We start from the raw sequence: 27,934 nt of genomic DNA, 5'->3' as shown, positions 1-27,934 counted from the left end.
GCCCATCCCAAAAACCCTCTTTTATCCCATACCCCAATGACTACTCGTCAAACATTTGTTTGGATAAATTGGCCACAGCAGCCTTTTATTAACATTCAAACATAACAGTTTAATTGCTTAACATTAAACCCCAGGGAAGGCGATCCTCGAAGCCCCAACAATTAACCAACTCATGTCCAATCTCCATAATTTGGCCTCCAGGTCGTGTCTTTGCCTCTAGCCGCTAGGCACCAGCTCAGAGACGCTTAAAAGACTCGCCCGGCCAATATCCACCAGAATACCACGGCCCCAATCATCTCGACCGTATAACCTCCAATTTTCTTTACATTTTTTAAACCACACCAGGGGGAGTCCAGGATCTTAAAAATACCCCCCCCCCTCCTCCAAGCCGCCATTTCTTAGCACCACCAACTTCGAGGACCTCTTTCCCCCCGCCACCAACATAAATGTTCTGACACCTCAGACATTTGTGTCCCGCCGCACCAGCAGCCCTTTCTCGATACCCTCCTGCACCACAAGTCCAAGCCAATAGCATTCAAGTGAATACCATCCTTTCTCCAATACTCGTCCGTTCCCGACTCTAAATCCACATGGCGAATCACGAGAGCCCCGTTCCGAACCATAAAACGGGACACTGAACTGTTAACTTTTATTCTGGCCCTGTTTAAACCCTGCACCAATCGCGCCCCATACCACACTTTCCTGGGAACGATATTGGACCAGATCACCAGCAAACGCAGAAACATAGCCCACAGCCTTAAGACATCAAACTTGATATCATTAATCAACTCCCTACATGGGCGCTTTCCTAGATCATTGCCCCTCAAATGGATCACCAACAAATCCGGCGCCTGGTCCAAACGGCCAAACTTGTGAAATTCTGGCAATAGCTGCTTCCAAGACATTCCACATTTTCCGATCCAACGTATGATTGCCGAAGTCTTCTCCACACCAAGCTGCCTCCCTTCAGGGCGAACGTCAGCACGCATTGCCGCCCAAAAGACGAACGAGTGACCCATAATCCACGTAAGTAATGGCCTCTTCCCTGAAAAACAAAAAAGAACAACACACCACAACCATAGTAACTGCAAAGCACTAACCCGATAAAATTACTTCCCGATTCAAAACACCCTTCAGACCAAGGATGGGCGAATGTATGACCTGAACCTCGTGGATTCCCAACGGCCGATCCTTTGCACCACGTTTTCCCCTAAACCTCGTCAAGCTGCCTCCGTAGCTGCCCCTATTCTAAATGAATGCTTCGTAAAATACTCGGCCGAGATACCCCCTCGCGTCAGGCAGCGCTTAAATATCGTAATGAACTGATACCGAGATAAGAACAAACCATCCTCGTGCAATAACAATGGCTCGTCATTCAAAAACAAACCCCTTGAAAATTGTTTACAACATAATACAGGGCATAACGGAGAACCAGCAACTTTCAAAAAGAACAATTTTACAACCTCTCCCCACCAAATCCGTTTTTGACCGACGTAACCAGATCACCAACTTATCCCCGTCCGTAACCACATCACGGCCCAGCAACCCCCCTTTTTGATGCCTGGAGGGGCTAACCAACTCGCCCAACCGAAATGCTCCAAAAAACGCCAGAGAAAAAGCTAGCTTGAACAGGGTCACCTCTGATTGGTTAGAACAAACCCCCGGCAATTGTTCGCCTAACATCAATAAAATGTCATAAGACGCAGGGCTTCGCCCATCCAAAATTTTCCAACCTTTCCGCCACCCCTTCATCACTTGAAGGACCATAAACGATTTAGTTACATCGCGTAACCCCCTAAATTTAAATCCAAATGCCACACCAGGCAAGAAATGATTAACTTTAGAGACCGACCACCCTGAATCCCATTTATGGCCAAGGAGCAACAGCAATTTTTCGTCATCTTGCACGCCCATCCCCATTGACGACTCCCAATCCACCCAAATACTCCATGCCTTAACGTAGTGTGACCAAGTCCCTGACGCCAGGGATCTAGACAATAACCCTCTTACTGCCCCAATGGAAGATTCCACAAGTCCTCTGGGCAGGCCACTCGTATGAGATCCACTTGAGTCACCACATTCGGAACCCGACTGCGAACAAGAAAAAGCATAAAAAACCAGAAAATTGTTACCCAGCCGAAGTTCAGCAGTGACCCATAAGTTACACCGTAAACCTATCCAGACCACATGTTGTAGCACTCTCAGCAACGCCGGAACCCCAGATGACAGTGAATTTATGGCTCTCACTGCCCCCTCCGTTCCACAACCAAAACAAATCTTCATGTTACAAACCTCCTCTCCCCACAAAGATAATGCAACTGCAATGGGGAACACCAGACACAGCAATCGATTAGAAGATAAACCTTTGTCGACCCATAACGGCGGCCATTGACACGCTAGCCAACTCCCCTTGAAAAACAAACGGAAACCGTGCTCGCCAACCGGACTGATTATGAAGCCCAAGTCCTCCGCAGGCACCACTGGTGCAATCCATAACGACCTCTCATTGTATGAGTCCAGAAAAAGAATCCATACTTTCAGGTCATCTTTCAAAGCCTTCCGAAGCCTGATAAAATGTGACGGTGCCCGAACCCCCACCATAGCCAAAGACAACCTTCGACAAAAAGCCCTGCCCGTCGGCATGATACGGCACGCAAAATTCAACTTCCCCAGCAATGATTGAGTTTCGCGCAACGTAACCTTTTTAAACCCATAGACTCTCTTCACCTCCATTCTCATGCCAATCAATTTGTCTTCGGGCAACCGGCATTCCATCCCAACCATATCAATCTCAATGCCCAAAAAACTCAGTGATGTCACCGGACCCACCGTCTTGTCAGCCGCTAATGGAACGCCGAACTTTTTTGACACCCTCTCCATCAAGTGAAGCAAAATCGAACAGTCTGCGGAGTGCACTGGACCAACAAACAAAAAATCATCAAGATAATGTATGCAGGACCGGAGTCCAGATACATCCTTTACCGTCCATTCCAAAAATGTGCTGAACATCTCAAAATACGCACAGGACAGAGAACACCCCATCGGCAGACAACGATCAACGTAAAAACCTCCGTTCCAGAAACACCCTAGCAAATGCAAACTATCTGGATTGACAGGTAGCAAGCAAAACCCGGCCTCGATATCGGTCTTAGCCAACAAAGCTCCCTGCCCACAGTGTCTAACCCAATCCATAGCCGTGTCAAATGACGTATATAGAACCGAGCACAGCTGAGGGGTTAATTCCATCGTTAACAGACAAACCTTTTGGGAACGAAAGATGGGTGAATTCATGGCGCGCAGCGGGTCGACATTGCGCAGCCGACCTGTCCCTGCTCGTCACGATGTCCCCCCTATGCTCCATCCTGCCCGCCGCCTCCGCAGCCCAAATCGCCCCCGCACGTACCCCCTCCCTGCTGGATCCCCAGGGGTCCGGGGGAGCTGCAGCGTCTGATGAGCTGTGTGCATTATCATCAGCAGCAGCCAGCGAGTGGGCGGAGCTAAGCCGGCGCCCATCACTGACTGCTCTGGGGCCTGCACTGCCGCCGCCTGCAGGCTTTCCTCACAGCGCCGAGCAGAGGCCCGGATGACTGGGCCCCCCGCCGCTCCCGTACCTGGCTCCTGCTCCATTGATGCGACCAGTAAGTGTGCGGACCTCCCCCGCTGCGACGAAAGTGGAGGCGCCCGCCGTGCAGGCCCCCGCCCGCTCCTCCGCGCCGACCCACTCTGCTGAGTCGGGCCCGTTCCCGGCTGGGCACCCACCGCTCCTCTGCCAGGTTCCTGAGGTAAAGTAGTTGCTCCGGATGAAGGGAAGGCCGACACCTCCCCCCGCTGCAGGGCCCGCCGAGTTGTGAGATACCTTCCGGCTCCCTGGCAGCGCCCGCTATGATTGTGGCCTGCTGCTGTAGCCAGAGGGTCCCCGGAAGGGCTCCTCATACGGCGCCGGGCCCGGGGGGTAATCTCGGGCCTCAGGCGCTCCGGAGGCCCACAGTTAGTGAACTAGACGGCCCGGGTCCCCCTTCAGGAAGCAGGCCCTGCGCCCCTGGTTCTAGCTGCATCCCGGAGGTGCTGTAAAATCGCCTCAACCTCCATTGTATGGACCCCCTGCAGAGCTTGTTCTATTGCTAAGAGGGCACCAAAATGGTTGCTCCTCTAAGATGGGTGCCCCTTTTTATAATCGTCACCCCCTTTTTGCCCACCTAACCAATCCATGAGCCCCGAATCAAATCACCTCTTCACTCTACACTAATAGCCCCTCCCTTCTGTTCACTTCCTATATGCCCTCTCAACCCTGTCATGTCGTCCTCCCTTAAAGGCCTGCGGCCCAGTACGTCCTCACTACACATCGGGAGTAGAAATGCCCCTCTATTGAGTATTTGGGTACAGGACGCGAGGGTGTAAACCTCGATCTGTTGCCACAAGACTTTTAGTTCCCACTATCATATTGGAGGGGTCTCCCAGATCATCTACTGACCAGGTGAACAGAGGCGTCACTGGAGTCCGATGGGCCCCGCTGCAAAATTTGGAACTGGGCCCACACCTGCATGTTGGGCAGTCGTATGGGCCTTTGTAGCGTTCTGGATTGTATAAAGATATGTTCGCCCCCCCCCCCCGTATAATAATGTCCCGCGTCAGAATAAGAAGTGTCTGCTTAGAATGAGGCTCAGTAGCCAGTGGGAAAATTGAAAGATTTCAGGTTTGTTTTTTTTTTAAATAATTTGTGGTACAGAAAATTGCTAAATTTTTTTTAATAAATGCAATAAAAAAAGGTACACTAGCCTTTTTTTATGACACATTTTCTTTACCGTGCTGAAAACAAAATATCTAGATGACAGTTTGACTCTTGTATGTTGCGTTTGGAGTATGTTATCGCGACTGACTCCCTACTCCATCCTACATTGTTCTCCACTCTCGGATCACACGGTGGAATGAGGCCCGGGTGAGGATATTCGTATGAATGAGCCGCCTCATCTTATACTTTTTATGCTTTGCGCAAAATCTATATATTTAAGTCCTAAAATTTAGCAATTTCTTAAGGACTGCGGAGGATAGAAGTCTATTGTATGAGAATATCTAGAATCGCTAATAGGACTTTAATTCTTGTTTCTTTTCATAAAATGTAGGATGCACTTAACCCTTCGGTAGCCTTTCATGTGACTGTGTTTGCTGTTAGTTTGCACTGCCCTTACGGTTTCTCACGTAGTTGATGTCTTCCGTGCTTCTATATCCTAATTTCCAGGGCCCTGTAAAGTGATGGGGGTTAGTAGTAGAACTAGAGCGCCATTTTAGACTCGTTAACTGATCCCTATCGCCTGAATCCTCCTTTGTTTTCCATCTTCATTTTCACACCCCGTTAATACCCATAGTTCAGGACAAAGCGATTCCGGGACGGAGTCCCCAAGTCAAACTCTGACTATGACTCGGATTATTCGGAGGATCATGATCTTAAACTGCGCCAGGTGAGACGTTGATTGTGTACAGGTTCTGTCAAAACCATTCAAAAAAATACAATTAGGGTAAAGTCCCACAATGGGTGGTCCTCTTACGTCCTACTGTAAAGTGGATAAGGATTGTGTCCGTGGCTGGAGGGCAAGCAACCCCAAAAGGGCCTAAGATTTGCCATTGCTTTATGATCGGTAGCGTCCCACCTCTGATTGAGAATGGAGCCACCTCTGTTTCACCCTTCAGTCTTTCTCAGCATCTCATCCACTTTTTGTGCACCAGCTCCAAGTCCTAGGTTGTCTGGTGGGTGCCGCTTCTCAGGGTAAACTTAGGTTGTGCAGTACCCCAGCACTGTGGTCCCATCATTCTCCAGCTTATAGAGGTCGTACGCCTATGAATCATAAAGTGATGGCATGTCCTACTGATAGAGTTGGTGCAAATCTATTTACAAGACCCGGTCGTTGACCACGACGTTCTGGAGCCATGAAGGCCTGACAGTTATCACTGCTCTTTTTTTGATTAGCCGGCTTGGCGCGACCACTGCCACAATGACGTTGTGCAAGGTCATTTAATTAAAAGATGAGCTATGGATTCCTGGGCGGTAAGAGACAGCTCTCACGGCTCCTGTTCAACGGCCACAGGTGGATTGGCTTGGGTGAACCATTTCACACCAACTCTAGGAATAACCCTTTAAAATATAAAACCTTTACCTGACAATGCAGTAGTCAGGGGCATAACTATAGTGGGTGCAAGGGTTACAGTTGCAGCAGAGCCCAAAATGTCCATTTGCCCCCTTTATGAGAATACCAATACTATTAAAGACTCGTTCTAGTTAGGGGTCCATTTGGGAAAGTTACTGGGTGTATGTAGTTCTAATGCTCCTTTTTATTACAACTACCTCCAACCTTAAAAGTACCTGGTGGCTTCAAATTAACGGAAACCTCTGCTCTTCTTTTGCCCTTAGAAACTTGGAGAAGTGGTGATCAAGTTCCTGGAGCGAGATCTGCAGCCTTCCTGCCAGATGGCCTGCCTGGAGACCATCCGCATCCTATCCAGAGACAAATATGGATTAGCCCCTTTCACCAGTCGTTCCGCAATGCAGATCTTGGCCAGATATGCCGGCCTGGACTACTCTGAGGAGATGGAGGTGCCTCTTATCCCGGACAGCGAGAGCGCAGTGGAAGCTCTGAAGGGTCTCTGTAATATCGTCTACAACAGTGTTGAGGCACAAGAAGTGGCCACCGAGCTGCGTCTGGTGTGTGGCTTGGCTCGCCGACTGAAGCTTTACAATGAGACCAGGTCATCGCATGAGAGCAAGTTCTTCGACCTTCGCTTGCTCTTCCTTCTCACGGCTCTGAGGGTGGATGTGCGGAGACAGCTCGCCCGAGAGTTGAGAGGTGTCAGTCTCCTGACCGATGCACTGGAAAGCACTCTTGCCTTGAAATGGTCCGACATCTACGAGGTGGTAACGGATCGCTTAGCGGCACCTTTGGGCAAAGAAGAAACTGAAAGGGTGATGGAAATCCTAAAGACTCTATTTAATATTACCTTTGATATCAGCCGCAGGGAAGTCGATGAGGTGAGGGATGTTTTGCAAATTGGACCACTACCGATCCCTATTCCTAATAGGTGGCCACACATGCTTGCTCACTCTCCATTAATATAAATGTCAGATATGGAACAGGCATGTGAATGGCACAAAGATCTAGTCTTGGAAAACCACTTTTATTTGCAGCAGAATTGTACAACCTGTATGGCTACGTTCACATTAGCGTTGTGTGGCGCAGCGTCGGGCGCAGCCGCAGCGACGCATGCGTCCCTATATTTAACATGGGGGGCGCATGGACATGCGTTGTCTTGCGTTTTGTGACGCATGCGTCATTTTGGCGCAACTGTCAGGGCGTAGAGGACGCTGCATGATGCAGTTTTTTCTGCGCCAAAAATCATGCAAAAAATGAACGCATGCGTCACAAAACGCTGCGTTGTGCATGCGTTTTGCATGCGTTGTGCGTTGCGTCGCCGACGCTGCGCCGCACAACGCAAATGTGAACGTGGCCTAAGACCGGTTACACCTTCTGCAGATATTGTACCTGGTCATTGAACATATGGAGAAGTCCCTCCAATGGTGTTACTCCCGGGGGACCAGGAACGCTGGAAGCAGTTATAGGGTCTCGCAACTATGGGGGTCCATCTGCATGTGCATACAGTTAGTGATGACCGTGGTCAATGGAAAGGGCTGGTGGACCTGTATGCAGCCCCATACTTAGAAGGGTTGTCCACTTTCAGGAACTTGGATCCCAAGCTGTGTATGTAAAATGCCTAAAATAGCAAACTCAACAGGTACTGGCTTTCCCTGTAACCAACACAGGCTCTTAACCACTGCTCCGGTCTTGGTGTTTTGGCCTCAGCGGTGACATCAATACGACAACGCTCTATCCAGTCACTGAGCTCAATGACCCATACTTCTGTGCTCAGTGACTGGCTAGAGTGGTGACTCGCGCTGTTGACGTGATGTTAAAACACTGGTATCAGGGCGGCGCAAAGTCGGCACAAGACTCAGGGATGGACACTACTTGTCGAGTTGCTTGTTTTAGGTATTTTACACAATTTGGGTCCCGCTGTCCAGAAAGTGAACATCCCCTTTTAATTTTACTATGGTTCCATCAGGTCACTCCTGCTAAGCGCATTATTTCTTTGCAGCATTACTTTTTGCCTTATTCTTATACTTAGAAAATCTACTAATACTTATTCTCCCTACTCCCCTGAGTGTTTGTTTTTTTTTAAATCCGCCATACAGTTCCAGAGATGTGCACCTTTTTTTATTAAAAGCTAAAGTTTTATGGTCTTTTGTATTTATACAAAACAGCCTAAAGACACGCCCCAGAGGATCCTGTGAGTCACCCCATCCCTCTCCCCCCCCCGGCTGAAGACCGTTTGCACGCTCCCTGTGTTTGCATGTTTCTTCTGTTGTGACATCACTGTGTGCATTATCCCTTCACTCCCAATAGTTACTGGCATCTACATTATATGCTTTTTACCGCTGAAGGTTTACAGCGTTAAACTCCTAACTACATTCTAGAGCTATTTGGTAGATCTGAAGCCTCTGTCACTCCAGCTCCCTTCACTTCCCAGCGCCCCCGCCTCCTGCTTGACTGACAGTCTCTGTGCTATGTGATTTCACAAGAAAGAGGCGGCAGCACTGGGTGGGGAATAGAGTTGGAGTGACAGAGGCTTCAGATCTACCATAGTCCTTCAGCCTCATTTGCATATCTTTTCAAACACTGATTTCTCAGTAAGGGAGGAACGGTCTGGCCATGTAAAGGTGTTACTGAGCTTGTCTTTGAGAAAGCTACACCCATATATAATTAGTTTGGGGGTGAGATCCTTCTGACAAATTCCCTTTTAAGAGGTATTGGTAGATGACCTGTTTCTGGCAGTGTCCATATCCCTTCCCTGCCTGGATATTTCTGGTTTCCGCCACTTCGCAAAACTTAATTAACTGGAAATTACTCAGAGCAATTTACATTAATTACCGCTATAATCGTTCTTATTAATGAGAGCCTTGGAGCGCTGAATGTAAACATTATGGACCCTCTTATGGGAGGTCAGCACAGCCACATTCTAGCTGGCCAAGGAAAATGTATTACAGACATATTATGGGATTATTCATTAAGGCTGTTATTAATTAAAGGGGTTTTCCACAATTGGTTCGAGCGAACTAAAGATGGCAATGTCAGGAGTCACATCCTATTAGGAGTACATCCTATCTTTAATGTTTTTTTTCCCTTTTGTTGTTCCTCTATTATTCCTCCTGGAAATGTCTTGACATTGACAGCAGCATTTAACTAGTTAACAGCCACGGATGGATCGCGATTCCACCCTCAGCTGTTTGGGGCACATGTCCGTTGTTCAAAACAGCTGACATGTGCTAGGAGCCCACATCAAAGGGAGAGACACGACATGCGCAGTACTAGTACGGCGCATGTCGTGAAGAGGTTAAGGAGCAACATGTAATTCTATATTTTGCCTGTGGAGGCACTGTAGGAAATGTGTACACTTGTGAATGCTTTCTCATTTGATTCCAGATGGGCAGCAGTACTCTATGGGACTTATCTTCTGTAGAAGAATTGTCTGCAATTACTTATTTGCTTGTCTAAAAGTAAATGGCCAAAAAATAGAGCACGACTTAAAGAGGTTTTTCAGGTTCAAATTATTTTAGTGCACAGACTTTAAAGAAAAAAAAAATCTTTACCTACCACCATCCTTCACCAGCACTGCATGTTTATAACTATGGCTTGTTGACCCCTGCAGTCAATCACTGGGTTTAAGTCACGTGCTCTAGTCGTGCAATGTGCCATGTCAAAAAAGGAGCAGGAGAGTAAAGGCTGTTTTTTATATTACATTATCAATTCTGTGCACTAATAAAAAACAAATAAAATTCAAGGCAAGCTCGGACAACCCTTATATATTTTAATAAAATGGCTAAAATAGAAAAAAAAAACGTAAAATATAAACTTTTTTTTTTTTTTTTTTTGTTTCTATTTTCTCTCACTTATGTTTTCAGTTTTGTTTCTTTGCATATAAAAAGAGGAATTCTTCTTTACCCAGAATGGACCGTATCATAACTCACAGGCTACACTGTCCTCTAGTGAGAGTTTTTTTTTAATGGTGTCACGTTATCACTTCTTTTTTCCAAATGAAAGACAAACCCTTCTAAATAATATGGCAAAAAGCAAAATATCTGTCGTGAGACATCCCCTATGCCTTAGATATGTTCACACTAGAGTAACATGTTAGCCTTATTATTTCACCTTCTCACTTATCAGCTTTTCTGTATAGATTGGGACAGAGTCAGCAGAGTCATCTCCTTATTGAAAGGCAGCACTTTTCCTAACTATACTTGGCACCTCGTCTTTGTTCTAACCTATAGATCATTATTTCACCTGCCATGTACCAATGGTCAGCACGTTGTCCAGCTTTATCATCGCCGATCTCATGTTATTTAGAAAATTAAACCTGCTACTGTTGTGATCTATGATTTAAAGGGAAATTGGACACGATACAAATAATGCATAAAAATAATACTAACATTGACAGATAGGATTGTGGATGTTTCAGGTTGTAGTTCATTGTGATTTCACTTATTTTTCTGATCTTTTGCCTGGTGATCGCAGGAAGATGCAGCTCTCTATCGCCACCTGGCAGCTATTCTCAGGCACTGCTTACTCAGACAAAGTGACGGAGAAGACAGGACGGAGGAATTCCATGGGTAAGAGTCTTGACTCTCGTAAAAAGGGAGATTTGTCAGCGGTGCCATAAATTTTGGCAAAACTTTCATTGGTATAAAAATATTTGTTGCCAGTCCCATAATGTGTAGTGAGGGCTGTCAGTCCTTGTGGTGTGGGTGGAGGAAGCAGGAGGACTTTCTGTAAGTCCTGGCAGCATAGTCGGTGACCTCTGTATTCTGTGCAGGCACACGGTGAACCTTCTTGTGAACCTGCCCCTCATGTGTCTGGACGTCCTGCTGAGCCCTAAGGTGGAGCTTGGCTCTGTGGAGTACATGGGCATGAATATGGACACTGTGGAGGTTCTGCTGCAGTTCCTAGATCGGAGGCTGGACAGGGTATGTGAGAAGGAAGCCTCGCCGCCTGAGTCTCAAAAATATCTCGTCTTCTGCTTGAGCTTTCAAGGTTCTTTATGACATGGGCTTCATTTCTGTAACCATCTCAGTTGCTGGATATTTTTTTCTATTTTTTTTGGAGTTTTTCTCACTCCTTTTTCCCTTCCTCCCCTTATTTTATCCCTCTTAATTTTTTTTGTTGTTGTTGTTTTTCTGTGCTTTTTTATTTATACTTCTTCCTTTATCCTCGCCTGTTTTTTTTTTTTTTTTCTCGTTTTCTTTTTTTATTCTCTCTTGCCTTCCTCTCTTCTAATTTTTCTCTTGCGTGTTCTCTTGTCGTTTTCTCTCCCATCATCTTTCCTTCTCTCTATCTCTAGTTATTCTTTTTCTTCTTGCTTTCTTTTTTTATTTGTCTCCTCTTTCTTTTCTATTTGCTCTGTCTTGTTGTTTTTTCCCCCTCTCATGTACTGCCTCGCCTTTTTCTTTTTTTCTCGTCTTTCCTTCTCATTATCTCTAGTCCTCCTTTTTCTTCTTTTTTTTTCTTTTTATCTTGTTTTTTTTTTCCTTTTTTTGCTGTCTCCCTTGTCCTTTTTTTCCTCTCTCACGGTACTCTCTTGCCTTTTTCTTTTTCTCTTGTCTTTACTTCTCTCCATCTCTAGTCTTCTTCTCCCCCCCCCCCCCTTTTTTGCAAACTTTCTCTTGTCCTTTTTTCTTTTGCGTACTCTCTTGTCTTTTCTTTATCTTTCTCTCTTCACCCTTTTTTTTTTCTCCCTCTAATAAGGTGGCCATACACATGTTAGTTGTCCACTATCTCGCCTTTCTTCCCCCATAAATTTGCATGTTCTGCTTAACAGGACAAGCTGTTTTCAAGGGAGAGCGAGGAGAGGGCCTCTTTTCTAAGTGGACACCTCTAATCTCCCCCTACATCATCGATCAGGGGAGAATCGGAAGGCTGCCATGCTAATTAGACTGTCTGTTGATACCACGGGTTCAGTAGACTTTACTTTCATAGTCGATATTCCAAATTTCAATCAGCTTCCTTATATTTTCCATTTTTGCCTCTGCAGGGTCACAAGTTGCGAGAGACGCTGACTCCTGTTTTGAACCTCCTTACAGAAAGTTCACGAGTCCATCGAGAGACTCGAAAGTTTCTCCGGGCTAAGGTGAGAAAGTAACTGGCTGCTCCCCCACCATCATCGCTCAACCTGAACTGTTACAACTTCTCATAGAAGTGCTTGAGACAAATTGAGGACTTTCGTTAAAAAAAAATGACATTTTCAAAAAACCTAATAAGGGAGGTCTCCATTCAAGACCGTTGTTTTTTGACAGGAAAGAACAATAATATAATATAATGTGTAATTCTTTATTTCCCCAGTGGGGGCACTGCAGGGGAATTACACACTTGCTGGTCACAGATTACAGCTGATCACATGAGGTCCCTACATTGACCATTGGTTAGGGAAACGTTCTTACAAAGCAGAATTTAAGAAATTCCTCATGTTTACAAAGTTGCTTACCAGAATGTCTGACTTTCAGGTCTTACCTCCTCTGAGAGATGTAAAGAACCGCCCGGAAGTTGGAAATACCCTGCGCAATAAGCTAGTCCGTCTGATGACCCATGTGGACACAGATGTAAAACATTGTGCGGCCGAATTCCTTTTTGTCCTTTGTAAAGAAAATGGTAAGTAACAGAGGACCCTTCCACCTTGTAATGATGCCAAGTGTTACATACCAATCACACTGAGGGGGAAGGGCTGGGGAGTTCACTCTGAGAAGGGGAAGGGCTGGCGATGTTGCGCTGAGAAGGGGATGGGCTGGCGATGTGATGCTGAGAAGGGGAAGGGCTGGGGATGTGATGCTGAGAAGGGGAAGGGCTGGGGATGTGATGCTGAGAAGGGGAAGGGCTGGCGATGTGATGCTGAGAAGGGGAAGGGCTGGCGATGTGATGCTGAGAAGGGGAAGGGCTGGCGATGTGATGCTGAGAAGGGGAAGGGCTGGCGATGTGATGCTGAGAAGGGGAAGGGCTGGCGATGTGATGCTGAGAAGGGGAAGGGCTGGCGATGTGATGCTGAGAAGGGGAAGGGCTGGCGATGTTGCACTGACAAGGGTGAGGGGCTGTCACTGACAAGGGGGAAGGGCTGGGGATGTCATTGACTGACAAGGGGGAAGGGCTGGCGATGTCGCGCTGAGGAGGGGGAGGGCTGGCGATGTCGCGCTGAGGAGGGGGAGGGCTGGCGATGTTGCGCTGAGGAGGGGGAGGGCTGGCGATGTCGCGCTGAGGAGGGGGAGGGCTGGCGATGTCGCGCTGAGGAGGGGGAAGGGCTGGCGATTGGCGATGTGATGCTGGGAAGGGTTGGTGATGTCATTGAAAAGGTGGAAGGGCTGGTGATGACGTTGAGAAGGGGGAAAGGCTGGCAATTTTGCACTAACAAGGGTGAGGGGCTGTCACTGAAAAGGGGGAAGGGCTGGCGAAGTGATGCTGAGAAGGGGAAGGGCTGGCGAAGTGATGCTGAGAAGGGGAAGGGCTGGCGAAGTGATGCTGAGAAGGGGAAGGGCTGGCGATGTGATGCTGAGAAGGGGAAGGGCTGGCGATGTGATACTGAGAAGGGGAAGGGCTGGCGATGTGATGCTGAGAAGGGGAAGGGCTGGCGATGTGATGCTGAGAAGGGGAAGGGTTGGTGATGTCATTGAAAAGGTGGAAGGGCTGGTGATGACGTTGAGAAGAGGGAAGGGCTGGCGATGTTGCACTAACAAGGGTGAAGGGCTGTCACTGACAAGGGGGAAGGGCTGGGGATGTTGTGCTGAGAAGGGGAAGGGCTGGCGATGTTGTGCTGAGAAGGGTGAGGGCTGGCGATGTCGTTGAGAAGGGGGAAGGGCTGGCGATGTTGCACTAACAAGGGTGAGGGGCTGTCACTGACAAGGGGGAAGGGCTGGGGATGTCGTTGAGAAGGAGGAAGGGCTGGCAATGTTGCACTGACAAGGGTGAGGGGCTGTCACTGACAAGGGGGAAGGGCTGGGAATGTCGTTGAGAAGGGGGAAGGGCTGGGGATGTCATTGACTGACAAGGGGGAAGGGCTGGCGATGTGGTGCTGAGAAGGGGAAGGGCTGGCGATGTTGCACTAACAAGGGTGAGGGGCTGTCGCTGACAAGGGGGAAGGGCTGGCGATGTGTTGCTAAGAAGGGGAAGGGTTGGCGATGTGGCATTGAGAAGGGGGAAGGGCTGGTGATGTGGCACTGAGAAGGGGAAGGGCTAGCGATGTGGCACTGAGAAGGAGAAGGGCTGGCGATGTGGCACTGAGAAGAGGAAGGGCTGGCGATGTGGCACTGAGAAGGGGAAGGGCTGGCGATGTTGTGCTGAGAAGGGGAAGGACTGGCGATGTGGCACTGAGAAGGGGAAGGGCTGGTGATGTTGCCCTGAGAAGGGGAAGGACTGGCGATGTGGCACTGAGAAGGGGAAGGGCTGGTGATGTTGCCCTGAGAAGGGGAAGGACTGGCGATGTTGCCCTGAGAAGGGGAAGGACTGGCGATATTGTGCTGAGAAGGGGAAGGACTGGCGATATTGTGCTGAGAAGGGGAAGGGCTGGCGATGTTGTGCTGAGAAGGGGAAGGGCTGGCGTTGTGGCACTGAGAAGGGGAAGGACTGGCGTTGTGGCACTGAGAAGGGGAAGGGCTGGCGATGTGGCACTGAGAAGGGGTGAGGGCTGGCGATGTGGCACTGAGAAGGGGTGAGGGCTGGCGATGTGGCACTGAGAAGGGGTGAGGGCTGGCGATGTGGCACTGAGAAGGGGTGAGGGCTGGCGATGTGGCGCTGCGCAGTTTGGTTTTGTGATTTTTAAAACCATCTCCTTTATGCTGTGACAAAGAGGAAATAAATGGATTATTACTGTAAAATTAAGGGGTTGTCCTGTTACAAAAAATAATACCCCATAGTCTTTTTCCATCTACCACAGCAAGATCACTGAGCTCACTGATTGACTGCAGTGCTGTCGACATGACTTCACTGTTGCAGCCCATGAGCAAAGATTGGAGCAACAACAGAAGGTGGAGCTGGACCCCTATAGCTTGAGTAATGGTTCAGTTATTTTTGTGTGTCCCTGAGCCTATTGGGGAATATTCTTTGAAACTGGACAACCCTTTTAAAATTATTGAATTGAAGTAAAACACTTGGAGCTGTTGCCACGATTGGCGCTGGATTTTTGCATCTTGGTTTTGCCTGTCCTTGCTATACCATATTCTCTACTCTTGATGCAAACGGGATATGTTTTGCCTCTTATCATACAGTATCTCGTTTTGTAAAATACACTGGATACGGTAACGCTGCTGGCCTGCTTGCTGCCCGGGGATTGCTGGCGGGCGGACGAGGAGAAGGACGATATTCTGAGGATGAAGACACAGACACCGAAGAATACAGAGAAGCCAAACCTAAGTAAGTGCTCTCCTCATTTATCATGTGCTGTGTTGAGTAGAGTGTGTATGTGTATATAGCTTCTCAGTTTATTCATTATATAGTATGAGCGCCATGTGCAGAAATCCCAGCGTTTTGGCTGCTTGCAGAGACATTATTAAAATGTTCGTCTGAGGAAGGTTCTGCCTCTGAATGCATTCAGGCAAATCATCAAGATCCGCTGCTGGCAGCTCCTTTGTAATCACGGACCAATGATGTCCCAAAGGTGCTCCATAGTGGCCGAGGCTGGAAGTGCTGGGATTTTTGCACGTTGCTCATACTCTTAATTGAATTTAGTCTTTAGTTTTCCATCATTTGCAGATCAGTAACGTTTCCATCCTGTGATTTCCATCTTATTCACTACTTTTCCTTGTTGGTGTGGAAATTTCCGTGTTGAGGATGTGGAGTGTATATGTAGTGGATGTAGGATAGGAGATGAGCAATCACAGTAAAATTCAAATACTTGAGTCATTATCCTTTGTCATGTTGTTAATGGGGAAATCTAGATTTCCTTATATTTCTTCAGTGGTGTCAGAGGTATAATCCTTTTTACCAATTAGTGGGGCTCCGAGATCTCAGACTTCATTTTTGATCTTGTAACTTCCATCTGATTTAATAGGAATGATGTTGTTGTATACTTCTTCTTATGAATTAAAATGGAATTTTACTTTATAAACCTCTATGAAGCATTAACCCTGTGACCGGACGTGTAGAAGAGAAGCAGCCTAACCCGATGGACGGGATGACGGAGGAGCAGAAAGAGTATGAGGCTATGAAGCTGGTCAGCATGTTTGACAAATTATCTCGGTGAGAGATCCATCACTTGGACTACTCTTCTCTTTATATTCTTTATGTTTGATGCCACAGATTCATTATATATATTTTTTTTAACTAATTGGGCTGGGACAGGACAATATCATATTAGCTGTTTTCTTAGATGTCACAGCGCCACCCAGTGGTATGATTGTAGAATTGCTGCTTACGTTGCCGAGCAACACGTTTCGAATAGAATCGTTTTGAACCTGAAGTTGCTCCATTTGTCTCAGAGGCAGGACCCGTGTTCCCTAAATGGTCCTAAAGGTGGTTGGAGGACCCCATTTTAATCCTTTTTTTTTACATCGGATGTGTGGTAGATGTCAAATGCGTGTGTATACAGCGAGCTCAGATGTTGAGCCTGCTCCATATACAGCTGGTGCCGGCTGTGTTATACAGCAGCTATTGCAGCCAGCTCCAGTCACGCCTGTTTAACCATTTAAATAGTCCTGCCCAGTGTTGGATTGGGGTGCCAAGGGCCCACCAGTAACCATCTCCAGGGCCCCACTTTTCAGGTACATGCAAATGTGACATTATCCTCAATCCCAGATTTTTTATAATCATATAATAAGATGCCGCCTTTGTCTGTACATAGTGATTCAAGTACCGTATATACTCGAGTATAAGCCGACCCGAGTATAAGCCGACCCCCCTAATTTTGCCACAAAAAACTGGGAAAACTTATTGACTCGAGTATAAGCCTAGGGTGGAAAATGCAGCAGCTACCGGTGAATTTCAAAAATAAAAATAGATGCTCCATACCGTTCATTATGGCCCCATAGCTGTGCCATATAGTGCTCTGCACCGTTCATAATTGCCCCATAGCTGTGCCATATAGTGCTCTGCACCATTATTGTCCCATAGCTGTGCCATATAGTGCTCTGCACCATTATTGCCCCATAGCTGTGCCATATAGTGCTCTGCACCATTCATTATTGCCCCATAGCTGTGCCATATAGTGCTCTGCACCATTATTGCCCCATAGCTGTGCCATATAGTGCTCTGCACCGTCCATTATTGCCCCATAGCTGTGCCATACAGTGCTCTGCACCATTATTGCCCCATAGCTGTGCCATATAGTGCTCTGCACCATTATTGCCCCATAGCTGTGCCATATAGTGCTCTGCACCATTATTACCCCATAGTTGTGCCATACAGTGCTCTGCACCGTCCATTATTGCCCCATAGCTGTGCCATACAGTGCTCTGCACCGTCCATTATTGCCCCATAGCTGTGCCATACAGTGCTCTGCACCGTCCATTATTGCCCCATAGCTGTGCCATACAGTGCTCTGCACCATTATTGCCCCATAGCTGTGCCATACAGTGCTCTGCACCATTATTGCCCCATAGCTGTGCCATATAGTGCTCTGCACCATTATTGCCCCATAGCTGTGCCATATAGTGCTCTGCACCATTATTGCCCCATAGCTGTGCCATATAGTGCTCTGCACCATTATTGCCCCATAGCTGTGCCATACAGTGCTCTGCACCATTATTGCCCCATAGCTGTGCTGCTGCAATAAAATTAATAAAACACATACTCACCTCTCTTGCTTGCAGCTCCTCGGCGCCATCTTCCCGGCGTCTCTCCGCACTGACTGATCAGGCAGAGGGCGGCGCGCACACTATATGCGTCATCGCGCTCTCTGACCTGCACAGTCAGTGCGGAGAGACGCCGGGAAGATGGATACAGCGCCCGGCGTGTGGAACGAGGACAGGTGAATATGCGATACTTACCTGCTCCCGGCGTCCCTGGCTCCTTCTCCCGGACAGCTGATCTCCGGGTGCCGCAGCCTCTTCCTCTGTCAGCGGTCACCGGCACCGCTGATTAGAGAAATGAATTATGCGGCTCCGCCCCTATGGGAGGTGGAGCAGCCTATTCATTTCTCTAATGAGCGGTCCCACGTGACCGCTGTACAGGGGAAGAGCTGCTGCACCCGGAGACCGTGGGATGGGCAGGGGGAGCGACAGGATCGCCGGGACTAGGTAAATATGCCTCAGCGCCCTCTCCCCCTCACCCGCTGACCCCACCGCCGACCGTGACTCGAGTATAAGCCGAGGGGGCACTTTCAGCCCAAAAATTTGGGCTAAAAATCTCGGCTTATACTCGAGTATATACGGTATATATTGCCAACTACTGCTCAGTAGTGGCCCACCAGAGGATTTTCCTGTGGGCCTGTCCTGTCCTTCGCTGACCCATGAGATTACAGGAGTGGAGATTTTAGTCCATAAAGTAAACATTGTAATGGGGAAAAAAACTAAAAAATACTTATATTTTTCTGTATGCAAATTGCCTCTGCTGAAAAAAAGAGGACTTAACTCTATAGCGCCACCTATTGGAAGTAGCGATCCTACAAGTCACAATCAACCCTTTAACGAGTCGTACAATATGACTTAGGATAAAAGCCAAATCAGTATCTCAATTCGCAGACACGGTGTATATTTTTCTGATCATTCAGTCTCTCCCCCCCACCCCCATAAAAAAAATTAGTGATAAAATACCAATAAAAACTACAGTTTGTTACATAAAAAACAACCCCGAACACAGCTCCATCAATGAAAAAGTTGCAAGTCTTAAAAATCACATAACAAATATACACAGTGAGTACGGAAAGTATTCAGACCCCTTTAAATTTATCCCTCTTTGTTTCATTGCAGCCATTTGGTAAATTCAAAAAAAGTTCATTTTTTCTCATTAATGTACACTCTGCGACCCATCTTCACTGATAAAAAACAGAACTGTAGTAATTTTTGCAAGTTTATTTAAAAAGAACTGAAATATCACATGGTCATTGTAATAATTATAGGGGATAACTCAGGAGACTCTTTGCGTGGAACAAGACAACTACAGGACACAGTTTTATAAGTAGTAAAGTCTATATTATCACACGGTGATTCAAACAGGTGCAGAGAGAAACTCAAGTCCACAACACTTGGTGTAAATATTAAACGCAGCTTAACAGTCTATAGGGAACTTCAGAGGAAAATGCAATCACGCAGAAAGTCTATGAAGCACAATTATTCTTGAGGATACTTGACACAAATAAGTCCTTGTTTAGTCCAAACACAGATACATATGCTTATAAGGCAGTTCAAATAATATCTTAGCTCAACCAGGGAGGCCTGGGTAATAGTCTCAGGTTTTTGCAGAGCAGCAACAGCTTACATGTCCAACAAATGCAGATGGAAGAAAACACAAGCAGCAGATGAAGGAGGATTACTGGAAACTGGTGTATGCAGCAGGAACTCAGAGCAGAGTAGCAGGATGACCACACAGGTTCAGAGGAGCAGGTACATAGCCAGGAAGTCACCAGGGTCAGGAGCTGGAAGCAAGGCAGAATACTCTAGCACAGACTGAAGGCTGGGGTGGACTTTTATAGCAGGAAGACACAGTGCACATGAGACCAAAGACGCCATCTTGGAAAAGGGCAGTAATGCACTAAAGGTAATAAAAAATGTTCAGAGTCCTGACATTACTCCCTCCTTAGAAGCGGCCTCAGGACGATCCTGGACCTGGTTTCTCAGGGAATCTCTGATGAAAATGAGAAATCTTCTGTTGGGCATTGATGTTTTCCACAGGTTCCCAAGATTCTTCCTCAGGGGGATATCCCTGCCATCTTATCAGATATTGGAGCCGATTCCTGCGAATCCTGGAATCAATAATTTCCTCCACCACAAATTGTTCTTGCCCATCAATCACCACAGGCTGCGGAGGTGGCATAACACATCCCTGGAAGGTATTAGGAGATACAGGCTTTAGTAAAGATACATGAAAAACTGGGTGTACCTTCATAGTCCTAGGCAGCTTCAGCCAGCAGGCCACAGAGCTCACAATACCATTGATCTTGAAAGGGCCAATGAATTTCTGTCCAAGTTTTTGTGAAGGAACGTTTAACTTCAGATTCTTAGTTGATAACCACACGGAATCTCCTACCTTGAACATGGGTGCAGGTTTACGGAATCTATCAGCCGATCTCTTATAACGTTCTTGAGCTGTGGTCAGGGATTCCTTCAGAACCTCCAGATTTTGCCTCATCGCAGTCAGCCTTTCCTCCACCGCCGTAGGTGCCGAATGAGGAGTCTTGTAACGAGCACATACCTCGCAAGAGAGAACATAGTCCTTGGTCCTTGGTATCCTTCAGGCAAGTTGGCCACCAGAAGAATCGGCTCAGGAACTCTTGTGTCTTCTGTACCCCCCTGTGACCAGCCAACTTTGAGTCATGTACCAACTTGAGGATCTGCAGACGGACGACCTCAAGGACGTAGATACGTCGATCTCTGAACCACATGCCACCCTTAAAGACAAGATTAATATCCACAGGTGGGTTGGCCAGAAATACATCACCGTCATAAGCCTCCCTGCACTCCTTCCACAAGTCCTGATCATGGATAACGCCGATGAAATTGACATCAGATAGAATGGTCTTGGACGGGGCTCCGGGTACGGAATCCGCAGCATGGATTCGGGATAAGGCATCAGCCTTCCCATTACGAGAACCTGGACGGTGCAAGATAACAAAGTTAAATTGATTTCAAAATAAGTTCCAACGAGCCTGACGAGGAGAAAGACATCTAGCAGATCTAAGGAACTCTAAATTGCGATGGTCAGTTAGCACTATGATCTGTTGTGCAGCTCCTTGCAGATGATGCCTCCATTCTTTGAAAGCCGCAATAATAGCCAGCAATTCCTTGTCTTCCACGTCGTAATTCTTCTCTGCTGAGGTTAGTCTACGGGAAAAGAAAGCACAAGGATGTAGCAGACCCTTCTCTCCAGTTCTTTGGGAGAGAATAGCCCCCAAAGCATTATCCGAAGCGTCCACCTCCACAATGAAAGAAAGTGTTGGATCTGGGTGTATCAACAGCGGTGCTGAGGTGAAACAGATCTTAAGCCGATCAAAAGCTTCTGGAGCCTGTGATGACCACTTAAAGGGCTTTTCCTTCTTTGTCAAGGAAGTAATGGGACGGACAATATCAGAAACATTTTGAATGAAGCGTCTGTAGAAATTTGTAAAACCAATAAAACGTTGGACTTCCTTAACGTTCTTGGGTACCGGCCAGTCAAGGATAGCCTGAATCTTACCAGATTCCATATTCAGCCCCTGGGGAGAGATGATATAACCTAAGAACTGTATCTCAGAACGATGGAACTCGCATTTCTCCGGCTTAATATACAGATGGTTCTCTTTCAGACGTCTTAAAACAGTTTTGACATGCTCTTCATGTTCCTGTAGAGAGTCAGAAAAGATTAGTATATCGTCCAAATAGATCACCACAAACTGGTCCAACAAATCTCTGAAAATGTCATTAGCAAGGTGTTGAAACGTTGCAGGGGCGTTACAAAGCCCAAAGGGCATCACAAGATATTCAAAGTGTCCATACCGGCATTTGAATGCTGTCTTCCACTCATCCCCTGGACGAATACGCACCAAATTATAAGCCCCACGAAGATCCAGTTTAGAGAACACCTTGGCATGGTGGACTCTTTCCAGTAATTCGGGAATCAGAGGCAAAGGGTAACGGTTTCGAATGGTTACCTTATTGAGTTCCCGATAGTCAACACAGGGTCTCAGGGTCCCATCCTTCTTTTTTACAAAAAATATAGGTGCCCCTGCTGGTGAGGAAGAAGGACGTATGAAGCCTTTGGCCAGATTTTCATCAATATACTCCTTTAAGGCTTGAAGCTCAGGTGCCGCCAAAGGGTATACATTACCAAAAGGAATAGCTGCCCCAGGAAGCAGCTCAATGGGACAGTCATAATGCCTGTGTGGAGGAAGCTGATCTGCATTCTTCTTGTCACAGATGTCAGAGAACTCTTTATATGCTGGAGGTAAAGAAAATACATGTACACGTGGTTCCGTAGCCGTGGACTCAGGGACATCTTATGTTAACACTGAGTTGCTCCTTGTTGGAAAGATAATCTCCTTGGTCTCCCAGTTGATAATTGGGTTCTGAGAACGCAACCAAGGAATGCCTAAAATCACAGGAAAATGAGGAGAAGAAATTAGCAAGAAAGTTGCTCCTGATGATTAGGCTCCAACAAAATTTCAAGGGGTACGGTCTCCTGATCCACAGGCCCAGAGATTAAAGGTGACCCATCCACTGTTTCCATGGTAATTGGAGAGGCTCTTTGCTGAATTTCAATACCATGTTCCTTGGCAAATGCGATATCCATGAAATTGCCACCAGCACCAGAGTCAATCATAGCTGCACTGGATATCCACTTTCCTGAACCCAGGATCTTAATAGGGAGAGAATAGTGAGAGTTATTTTCCTTAAGCTCCTTGGGGGGTGAAGTCATAGAAAGTGAATGGAATACAGCGTTTGAAGGCAGGCTACATTCAGAGATGTCAGATTCATCATCACAGTTGTCATACTTCCCTACCGCTGCTAGCACCTTGTTACCCTACGTTCACATTAGCGGCGGGCGCCGCATGCGTCATGCGCCCCTATATTTAACATGGGGGCGCATGGACATGCGTCGCACTTGCGTTTTGCGCCGCATGCGTCGCTGCGGCGCCCGCGTCCGGCCGCAGAGGACGCAGCAAGTTGCATTTTTGCTGCGTCCAACTTTCGGCCAAAAAGGACGCATGCGGCGCAAAACGCAGCGTTTTAGCGTGCGTTTTGCCGCGTTTTTGTTTGCGTTGTGCGCTGCGGCGCCGACGCTGCGGCGCACAACGCAAATGTGAACGTAGCCTTAGGCCGTCTGGACCACTTAGGACAATAGATCAGAAAGTGGTCAGACTGACCGCAGTAGAAACATAGACTTTCACGAAGGCGATGCTCCCGGCGCTCATTAATCTTCGCGCCTCTGAACGGAATCAATTTGCATGGGCACCTCCTCCATCTCCCGAGATGTTTTACCTGCAGGCTCTTTGGAAGGAAGGGAAAAGTTAGCGATACGGTTATATGCAGCAAACTTCTCCTGCCTACGCTCAGTAAGGCGAATGTCTATGCACACACAATGCTGTATAAATGTTTCTAGCTCTTGTGGTGACTCAGAGCGAGCTAGTTCATCTTTTACTATACTAGACAGAACCCTTTTAAAAATAGCCAATTGTGCATAACTGTCCCAATTGGTATCTACCGCTAATCTCCTGAATTCAGTAGCATACTCAATAACAGAACGTTTAGCCTGGCATAAAGACAATAAAGCAGATTCAGCGGTTGCACGGCGATTACGATTATCAAACATTAAAGCCATAGCGGCCAAGAAATCATCCAAGTTATTTAACCGTGGGTCACGAGACTCAATCATCGGATTCGCCCAGGCGAGCGCTCGTGAGGTCAGCAGCATTATTACACACAATACCTTGGATCTATCATTAGCAAAACGGTTGGCATGCACATCAAAATATAGCATACATTGATTCACAAAGCCACGAAATTTGTCACGATCACCATTAAATCTGAATGGGGGCAACTTAGGTGGGCTAGCTGGTGGCGGTTGCCCAGAGAGTAAAGTCGCTTGTGCAGCTATTTGCGTGCTTATGTCCTGAAAAGCCCGTCCATACTGGGACTCTATACCAGCAAGTTTGTTTTCCTGGGCTGCCATGCGGGTGCTTAAGTCCTGCAAAGTTTGTCCAAACACTTGTTGATTGTGTTCAATGCTTCCAAACTTCTTTTGCAGACCTTCCACATCTTTCTGCGGTGATCTAATTATGGAAAACACCTGCTCTAATCTGCTTTCTGCAGTCATTGTTCCAGCAGTCTCCTCTTGTCTGGCTAGAGTATCCTGTAATAATTATAGGGGATAACTCAGGAGACTCTTTGCGTGGAACAAGACAACTACAGGACACAGTTTTATAAGTGGTAAAGTATATATTATCACACGGTGATTCAAACAGGTGCAGAGAGAAACTCAAGTCCACAACACTTGGTGTAAATATTAAACGCAGCTTAACAGTCTATAGGGAACTTCAGAGGAAAATGCAATCACGCAGAAAGTCTATGAAGCACAATTATTCTTGAGGATACTTGACACGAATAAGTCCTTGTCTTAGTCCAAACACAGATAGCTATGCTTATAAAGCAGTTCAAATAATATCTTAGCTCAACCAGGGAGGCCTGGGTCCAACAAATGCAGATGGAAGAAAACACAAGCAGCAGATGAAGGAGGATTACTGGAAACTGGTGTATGCAGCAGGAACTCAGAGCAGAGTAGCAGGAATACCACACCGGTTCAGAGGAGCAGGTACATAGCCAGGGAGTCACCAGGGTCAGGAGCTGGATGCAAGGCAGAATACTCTAGCACAGACTGAAGGCTGGGGTGGACTTTTATAGCAGGAAGACACAGTGCACATGAGACCAAAGACGCCATCTTGGAAAAGGTTAGTAATGCACAAAAGGTAATAAAAAATGTTCAGAGTCCTGACAGTCATAAGTATTCACAACCTTTGGTCAGACACTCATATTTAAGTCACATGCTGTCCATTTCCTTGTGATCCTCCTTGAGATGGTTCTACTCCTTCATTGGAGTCCAGTTGTGTTTAATTAAACTGATAGGACTTGATTTGGAAAGGCGCACACTTGTCTATATAAGACCTCACAGCTCACAGTGCATATCAGACCAAATGAGAATCATGAGGCCAAAGGAACTGGCCCTGGAGCTCAGAGACAGAATTGTGGCAAGGCACAGATCTGGACAAAGTTGCAACAGAATTTCTGCAGTACTCAAGGTTCCTAAGAGCACAGTGGCCTCCATAATCCTTAAATGGAAGAAGTTTGGGACCACCAGAAGTCTTCCTAGACCTGGCCGTCCAGCCAAACTGAGCAATCGTGGGAGAAGAGCCTTGGTGATAGAGGTAAAGAAGAACCCCAAGATCACTGTGGCTAAGCTCCAGAGATGCAGTAGGGAGATGGGAGAAAGTTCCACAAAGTCAACTATCACTGCAGCCCTCCACCAGTCGGCCCTTTATGGCAGAGTGGCCCAATGGAAGCCTCTCCTCAGTGCAAGACATATGAAAGCCGTATAGAGCTAAAAACACATGAATGACTCCAAAGACTATGAGAAATAAGATTCTCTGGTCTGATGAGATGAAGATAGACATTTTTGGTGATAATTCTAAGCGGTATGTGTGGAGAAAACCAGGCACAGTTCATCACCTGCCCAATACAATCCCAACAGTGAAACATGGTGGTGGCAGCATCATGCTATGGGGGTGTTTTTCAGCTGCAGGGACAGGACGACTGGTTGTCATTGATGGAAAAGTGAATGCGGCCAAGTAGAGATATCCTGGATGAATACCTCTTCCAGAGAGCTCTGGACCTCAGACGTGGCCGATGGTTCACCTTCCAACAAGACAATGACCCTAAGCACAGAGCTAAAATAACAAAGGAGTGGCTTCAGAACAAGTCTGTGACCATTCTTGACTGGCCCAGCCAGAGCCCTGACCTAAACCCAATTGAGCTTTTCTGGAGAGAACCGAAAATGGCCGTCCACCAACGTTTACCATCCAACCTGACGGAACTGGAGAAGATCTGCAAGGATCAATGGCAGAGAATCCCCAAATCCAGGTGTGAAAAACTTGTTGCATCATTCCCTAGAAGTTTCATGGCTGTACCATCTCAAAGGAGGCTTCTACTCAATACTGAGCAAAGGGTCTGAATACTTATGACCATGTGATATTTCAGTTTTTCTTTTTTTAATAAATTTGCAAAATATTCCACATTTCTGTTTTTTCAGTGAAGTTTGGGTGCAGAGTGTACATTAATGAGAAAATGAACTTTTTTTAATTTACCAAATGGCTGCAATGAAACAGAGTGAAAAATGTAAAGGAATACTTTCTGTGCCCACTGTATATATTCTGAATTATTTAAAAGCTGTAAAATACGAAAAAAACATACAAGTTTGATAGCAATCCTACTGACCTGAAGTTGTCGACCATGTTGCGAAAAAAAACCTCACAATGGCAGAATTCCTTTTTTTTTTCTTTTTTCATTTCACCCCTCTTGGAATTATTTGCCATTTTTTATCAATATATTGCAAAAAACCCAATTTTTTTTTAGCCTAATACGTCTTAAGTCACTTTTCATCAACTTTAAAAAATTTTTTTTTTGTGTGTACAGAGAACAAATCATCCAGCCGATGGGCGTAACATCCGATGGGAGACTGGAGGCTTTAGACGAGGCGGCACAGAGGATGCTACAGCAGCAGGAATCTTCCGATCTGGAGACAGATTCAGACTAAAACCGTTCACTAGTTGACCGCACATGTAAGAAGTCCGAGCCACGCCGAAGTCGTCGGAGGAAGAGACTGCGGACATCTTTATAGGCGCCATAAACCACATGGGAAACTAAATGTAGATCACTGTAGATGAGTGTGAGACCTCGGCAGTAGACCACACACTGGGATGTTACCAAGCCTAACTAACATGGTCCTTTCATAGGAGGACCACCAGCCCCCGAGGACCCCGCAGAGATCTGATGTTCCAGCTGTTTCCCAGGGTTCAGGGCACTGCACCCCAGCCCCTCTACTTGGATAGCTGTCAGACTGGGGAGCGCCGTCAACTGTCCTAGAAAGATGGCGCATAACAAGTCTTTACCACTAGAGAGCAACACTTCTTACACACACTGCCACCAGAGGGCGACTGGTTTATTAATAGAGATCAGTAGATGCAGGCGGTACATTTAGTGGCTGTAGGATTCTTGATCCACCCCCAAAAAATATTCCCCAAATTCCTTAAGTAATTTTTCAAAAAGAGCACAATGACTAGGGGGTGCATTGTTTCTGTGTGCACCAAAATAACTAGGGGGTCATTTATTACGGGTGCACCCAAATGACTAGTGGTGCAGTGATTCTGGGTGCACCAAAACGACTAGTGGTGCAGTGATTCTGGGTGCACCAAAACGACGATATGATATAAAAACTGATATTAGAAGCTTTTGGTCAGTCCATATAAGTTACTGTTAGGATTTGCTCCTCCTGCCAACATAGTGATGAGTGATTGTGAAGAATTCGGTGTATATGAACCGGGACCCTAAGTAACCGTGATCTGTATATCTGTAGTCAATGTGACGACGCTGCTATAGACGGATCGGGCAGAAGTTCCTTATGAAGGACGCGTATTTAGGAATTTTGTTATTTAATGTGTATGTGAAAGGCTAGCCTCGTGACCCGGTATATTACACTGAGATGTCCTGTCTAGGCTTTAGTGCAGAAGATGTAAAGCTACGAACAATGAGAAAACCCCACCAGAGCGATCATAAACCTGTAGTGAATGATCAATTCTCTATTTTATAAAATAGCCAAATATTTCATTGTGCTGCTCGTGGTTTTTTATATTGGTAATGTGTGAGTATCTGATAACTTGATAGCTTTACTGCAGTTATTATTTTAGTAAAAGGAAAAAAAAGAAAAATTAATTCCTTATTTATTATGTTCCACCATTCCACAACATAAGTTTTATTTGGAGGGTTCCTTTTAACAGCGGATCCACTGGCGATAGATGCTGAATAAGTGGGGATCCCAAAGCAGGGACTCCCACAATATTGCCAGAATAAGGGACCCTGGTCTCTCCAACCCAACCGGAACTAGAAATTAACTCTACCATATTACACGCTTGGGTAACATCGCAAATTTGAAAAACCCGCTAAGATGCAAAACCTTTTTATTTTTTT

The 27,934-nt window shown here is 46.5% G+C and overlaps 1 protein-coding gene across 3 annotated transcripts in view; it reads left to right on the top strand.

The window, feature by feature from the left end:
• The window catches only part of RIC8A (RIC8 guanine nucleotide exchange factor A), a 46,100-nt gene extending 18,528 nt beyond the window's left edge, over window positions 1-27,572 (top strand). For 2 of the 3 annotated variants that reach the window (XM_077259782.1, XM_077259783.1), the window contains 8 exons: window positions 6,404-7,018; window positions 10,614-10,708; window positions 10,912-11,062; window positions 12,127-12,222; window positions 12,596-12,740; window positions 15,341-15,485; window positions 16,191-16,310; window positions 26,384-27,572. In XM_077259782.1, coding sequence (XP_077115897.1) covers window positions 6,404-7,018; window positions 10,614-10,708; window positions 10,912-11,062; window positions 12,127-12,222; window positions 12,596-12,740; window positions 15,341-15,485; window positions 16,191-16,310; window positions 26,384-26,504 — 1,488 coding nt within the window. In that variant the 3' untranslated portion in view covers window positions 26,505-27,572. Of the gene's footprint in view, window positions 1-5,363; window positions 5,457-6,403; window positions 7,019-10,613; window positions 10,709-10,911; window positions 11,063-12,126; window positions 12,223-12,595; window positions 12,741-15,340; window positions 15,486-16,190; window positions 16,311-26,383 lie in introns of all 3 variants that reach the window. The other variant, XM_077259784.1, reaches the window with a different exon arrangement.
• The last annotated feature ends 362 nt before the right edge of the window (window positions 27,573-27,934 follow it).

Source organism: Ranitomeya variabilis, chromosome 4 (genome assembly GCF_051348905.1).
Source record: "Ranitomeya variabilis isolate aRanVar5 chromosome 4, aRanVar5.hap1, whole genome shotgun sequence".
Classification (NCBI taxonomy): Eukaryota; Metazoa; Chordata; class Amphibia; order Anura; family Dendrobatidae; genus Ranitomeya; species Ranitomeya variabilis.
Note: the sequence above shows the minus strand (reverse complement) of the source record. Positions and strands in the feature narration are given on the sequence as shown.